The sequence below is a fragment of the Parus major genome, chromosome 17 (genome assembly GCF_001522545.3).
Source record: "Parus major isolate Abel chromosome 17, Parus_major1.1, whole genome shotgun sequence".
In the NCBI taxonomy this organism is placed as follows: Eukaryota; Metazoa; Chordata; class Aves; order Passeriformes; family Paridae; genus Parus; species Parus major.
Window position 1 is genome coordinate 10,134,198 of NC_031785.1, and position 5,318 is coordinate 10,139,515.

Here is a 5,318-nt window from a genome sequence, read left to right on the forward strand (position 1 = left end):
AGTCTCTGCCGGGTTCCCCAGCGCTGTTGGGAGCGCGTTTTTTCCCAGGCAGACTGTGCAGCCTTTTTAGCTCCATCCATCCCCCCACGACACCCCCCTTCCTCTGTTATTTTGGTGCCTTTCCCCAAGGGAAACAAATTTAGTTCAAACACTGTTCCCACCAGAAAGGCAAAAGCTCCCCCATCCCCCTTTTTCCTTCCTCTTTTGGGTTCAGGGCAATGTGTCCCATGACAAAACAAGCACAGATCCCTGCACAGAGGGTATTGCCTTTCTGTTTAAAGGGAGAGTCTTTCTCCTGTCCCCAGCACGTTCCAGGTGGGCAGGCTGGGCTGTCTGTGCCCCTGGTGAAGGCCAGACACAGGAGCAACGCTGCTGGGGGAAATGATAATTAATAATAATTAATTATTAATGGGGAGTGAGGAGCAGCGATGTGGCCAGGGGATGCTGGCTGCAGTTCTGTGCCTGAGCTTCCATCCCCACTGCAGACGTCTCCAGGCTGGGAAAGATGGACAGTGATGTTTTGCAAAGGGAGGCAGTGATAGGACAAGGGGGAATGGTTTTAATCTGAAAGAGGAGAGATTTACATCAGATATGAGGAGGAAACTCTTCCCTGTGGGGAAGTGTCCAAGGCCAGGCTGGACCGGTGTTCCTGCCATGGCACAGGGTGGGACAGGATGGGCTCTAAGGCCCCTTCCAACCCAAACAGTTCTATCATTTTCCATCAGAGTGAATTGTTCAGGCCCCTCTGCCACCCACAGGGAGACAAGATCTCTCCTGGGCCCCCAAATCCAACGTCCAGGACAGAGCAGGAGCTCAGGACATTTCCCTCCAGTACCTGTAGGAACGATGGGTGAGGAGTTACCCTTCCTTCCCCACTCAGAGCGAGGTGTGATGGGCTCACAGGCAGGAAAAGAGCACTTCAGTCCAAAGCAGGACTTTTGGGCAGGTGGCCAAATGTTTAAATGTGATGTAAATGTTTATTTTAAACATTTATTACATTATAAATATTACAAATATATACACAAATATTACAAAGGTGTAAATGTTTATTTGGAGGTGGCTGATCTTGGCCTCTGGATGAGCAGCTGGGGCTGTTCTGCACAGCAGTGGGGCTGTCCCTGCTGCAGGAACCTTCTGAAGATATTCCCTGAGTCTGGGCTTTCCCTGCTCCTCCTGAAGGTTTATACTCTCAGTGACTGCATCACGAAACCTTCTTCCCACCCTGCTGGTCACCACTTCCCTGCCTCCATGGCACAGAAATGTGCTTTTGGAGCACGTGGCTGTTTCATCCTCAGCCCTGCCTGGAGCTGAGCATCCTCTCCCTGCAGTGTCAGGGCACAGCACAGCCGTGCAGGGAGTGTGCCCCTGACACCAGTCTGTGCCTCCAGACGGGCACCCACAACAGCCTGAGGCACATTTGGCCTTGGAAATGCCGTTTCCAGGAGTCCCTTCATCCTTGAATTTCTGTTAGCAATTTTAACAAATGGGATTTGAATGCCTCTGTCCCAGTCCAGAAGCTGTGTTCACCTGTGTTTCCTGCAGGTGTGGCTGCTGGGGCCTGGGGACAGAATGGTGTTTCCTATTTTTGAACTCAGTTTTGCATGGTGAGACCTTGGCAGCTTCTGCCTGGAACCTGTGCCTGCAGTAAGGGAAAAGTCTGAAAGGGGAAAAAAGATTGAAGGAAACCCCAAAGGCAAGTAATTTCTCTTGGTGAGAAAGGCAATTAAAAGCTGTAATGAGTTTTAAAACATGAAAAAACATTTTTGTTCAAAGATCAAATCAGATTATTATTTTCCTTCAGGTATTTCCAATGAATGCAGAACTTGGGAAGAGTGGGACAGAAACAGCCACTTCCCACCAAGCTCACTGAGTCTCACATCCAAAATCCTCCGTGCTGAGAGCCCCAGAGCCAGGCAGAGCTGGGCTGGGAGGCTCCTGCTGCAGGTCACGGGCTCCACCGGGGATCTCCCCCTGCCAGAAGGACTTTGAGGGGCTGGAGCATGTCCAGGGAGGGGAACAGAGCCTCAGGCTGGGCCAGGGGAGGTTTAGGTAGGATATTAGGTAAATTTTCTTCATGGAAAAGGTTCTAAAGCATTGGAACAGCCTGGCCAGGGCAGTGGCAGAGGCACCATCCCTGGAAGTGTTCCAAAGCCGTGTGGATGTGGCACTGGAGGACAGTCTGGTGGTGAACACAGAGGTGCTGCTGGGCTGATGATGGGGTTTGATGATCTTATTGTCCTGGTTCTATTATTTCCTTCCCATTCTGTGCCCAGTGTGATGCTCCTGCCCTCAGAGGTGCTTTCCCAACTGCTGAGCATTGATTAATGACTCCAGGTCCCAAAGGTGTGGATGTGGGAGTGAGAATCATGGAACAGAGGCAATAGAGCTCTGGCACAGGATCTGCAGCAGCCTGGCTCATCCGTCAGGAATGCCGCGACGGAGGGGACGTTCCAAGGGTAGTCAGCATGGGAAAATATTTTATCAAAGAAACTTGGAATAAAAAAATAAAATTCAAATCTAAACATGAGCTCTTGACACAGTGCCACATCAGGGCTATTTTTAATTTCCTTCCTGATTGCTCCACTTGTTTTCCTCATTGTCAGCTCTTTGAATGATGGAGTCAGTCACCATCCCTGAGATGGAGCGTGTGGTTTGCAGTGCACCTCATCTCATCTCCCCTCATCTCATCTCACCTTATCTCATCTCATCTTATCTTATCTCATCTCCCCTCATCTCATCTCCCCTCATCTCATCTCATCTCCCCTCATCTCATCTCATCTCCCCTCATCTCATCTCATCTCATCTCCCCTCATCTCATCTCATCTCCCCTCATCTCATCTCATCTCCCCTCATCTCATCTCATCTCATCTCCCCTCATCTCATCTCCCCTCATCTCATCTCCCCTCATCTCATCTTATCTCATCTCATCTCCCCTCATCTCATCTCATCTCATCTCACCTTATCTCATCTCATCTCATCTTATCTCTCCAAGAGACACCAGAGCCACGGTGTGCGAGGGCTCCGGTTTATTCTCCCGGTGGCTCCGGTTTATTCTCCCGGTGGCTCCAGTTTGTTCTCCCGGTGGCTCCGGTTTGTTCTCCCGGTGGCTCCTGTCTCCTGGGAGGATGCCTGGGCCCCAGGATGGGCTTCCCCAGCAGATGTCAGCTCGGTGGGGGTCTGCTGCTGTCCCCACATGGCAGGCAGGGCTCTGTGTGTCCCCTCCCTGTCCCACGGGATGGCTCCACGTCCCCAGCTCTGCAGGGACAGGGATGTTCCAGGGGTGTTCCAGGGGTGTTCCAGGGATGTTCCAGGGGTGTTCCAGGGGTGTTCCAGGGATGTTCCAGGGGTGTTTGTTGATCCACAGAAGCTCCTTGGCCACCAGAAGGGAGGGAAATGCAGCTGTGCCAGGGGCTGGGGTGGGAGCCTGGCACTGAAGTGGGCAGGACCCCCACCCACCTCTGCCAGCCCCACACTCGCAGTTTTCTAGAGCAAATGTTGGAAGTTTGCAATTGCTCCTCATTGTAAGGAGTTCAATGAGGTTTGAAATGTGGGATCTATAATTTATCACCTGCATTAAAATAGAGCAATTTATTTTATAGAATTACAGATTTAGGCTGGAAGGGACCTTTAAAGCTTATCCTGTCCCAGCCCCTGCCATGGGGTGTTTCTGCACCAGCTTTTCTAAAACTAAAAGTGCTTCTTCTCCATGTTACCCTGCTTGCATTACCTGTTTCTAGAGACATGTGTGATTCATGATTCTACCCTCTCTCCAGGGAAATAATGGGGGAACTGTGGGTGCTGCTGGTCTGCACACAGTTTATCAGGTGGCTGCTGAAGCCATCTCCCACTTTCCAGGAGGAGCTGGGGATGTGGGTAAAGAATTCAAGGTTGCCCAATGTGCCATCAAGAGCAAAAGAGCATCTCAGCTAAGGTTTTGTGTGGGCTGGGTCTGGGAGCAGGCGTGGAGCAGGACTGGGACAAACTCTGGGAATTTTTAAGCCAGAGGGAATTTCAGAGTGGGAGGAAGCAAAGTGGAGGGACGGGGGCTCCACAGCAAAGCTTTCAAGTACAGCTCTGAAAGCTTTAAGTAACTGTACAGGCTTTTAAGGTGTCTGACCTTTGAACTGTCCAGGGAAGGAGCAGGGGAGAGATTCCTTTTTCCACTGGAATAAGTCCAGCTTGGCAGCCCGTGCCCAATTAGCAGCAAAAGCCACTGAGGACTCAGCATGTGCAGCTCCAGCCTCCGACTCTTCTCACAGACCTTGTGAACTCTGCGACTGTTTTCTTTTCAGCCACCCTTTGCCAGCAAAGTCCACACACTGGATGGTCTGTCCCAGGAGAAATCAGCCCTGCTGGAGCCTGAACAATGGCTCAGGAAAAGTGAAAATGAGGGAAAAGTGGTGCCTTTTGAGTGCCGGGGGAGCTTCTTCTAAAAATCCCCTTCCCACAGACTAAAGCACTGTCTCTGCTGTGTGAAAGTGGATTAAAATTGTTAATAAATACAGATATTAGCTCATTATATCATTATATATATATATATATAATATGGAGGAGGGGATTCAGGGATCGTCCTGGAAGCGGGGAAGTGCTGGAAACTGCCTGGGGAAAGGGATCACTTGGAAAAAGCATCTGCCAGAGATGTTTTCCCTGTGGAAATAGATGAGCTGCTTTCCCTGGAAAAGAGCTCTCACCCAGGGAGTTGCTGCCCTGTGATCCCTCCAGGGCTTTGGGCTTTCCTGGAGCTGTACATCAATTCCTCAGAGCCCTGCCTTTCGCCAGGCTTCTTCCTCCTTTTCTGCTCCTTTTCTGAATTATTTGTCCCCAGCAGTTCTGCTTTCCACTCGCAATGCCCAGGGCAGAGAACTCCAGGACAGCCCCTGGGAACAAGGGCAGAACCTGGATTTATTAAAAACCCTAGAAAGCAATTTCACTAAGGCCATAAAACAGCAAGGCAGCTAAAAGCTGATAAATCTACTCATTATTTACTCATTAAAAATGCCCTCCAATAAATTCTTCTAAGGTGATCCCATAAATCTCTCCAACACCATTAAGGCCAGTGGTCTTCAATTCTTATCTGCCCCCAGGGAAGCCTTTATTGGCCTACAAACAGTGGTTTGGGATCTGTATTGCAGATATAACCAAGGTTTGATGAGATTACCAACAGAAGTGACCCCTGCTCCCCGGGCAGGCAGAAAAAGGCCCAGGACTGGCAGGGCTGGCAGCTCTTGCCCCGTGACTGCAGGAGCCACTGTCAGGTGTTGGGGACTGCACGGATGCTGAGCCGGGGCCAGAGCTGCTGCAAATGTCAGGGACAGAGC

General features: G+C 50.6%; 1 protein-coding gene across 4 annotated transcripts in view; it reads left to right on the plus strand.

Moving 5' to 3' along the window:
* EXD3 (exonuclease 3'-5' domain containing 3) overlaps positions 1-5,318 on the plus strand; it is a 186,686-nt gene that overhangs the window by 154,846 nt on the left and 26,522 nt on the right. The window contains exon 20 of one of the 4 annotated variants that reach the window (XM_015644838.2): positions 4,293-4,448. The exons of the other annotated variants lie outside the window; for them this stretch is intronic. Within the exon in view, the coding sequence (XP_015500324.1) occupies positions 4,293-4,433 (141 nt within the window). The 3' untranslated portion in view covers positions 4,434-4,448. Of the gene's footprint in view, positions 1-4,292; positions 4,449-5,318 lie in introns of those variants that run through there. 4 annotated transcript variants of the gene reach the window in all.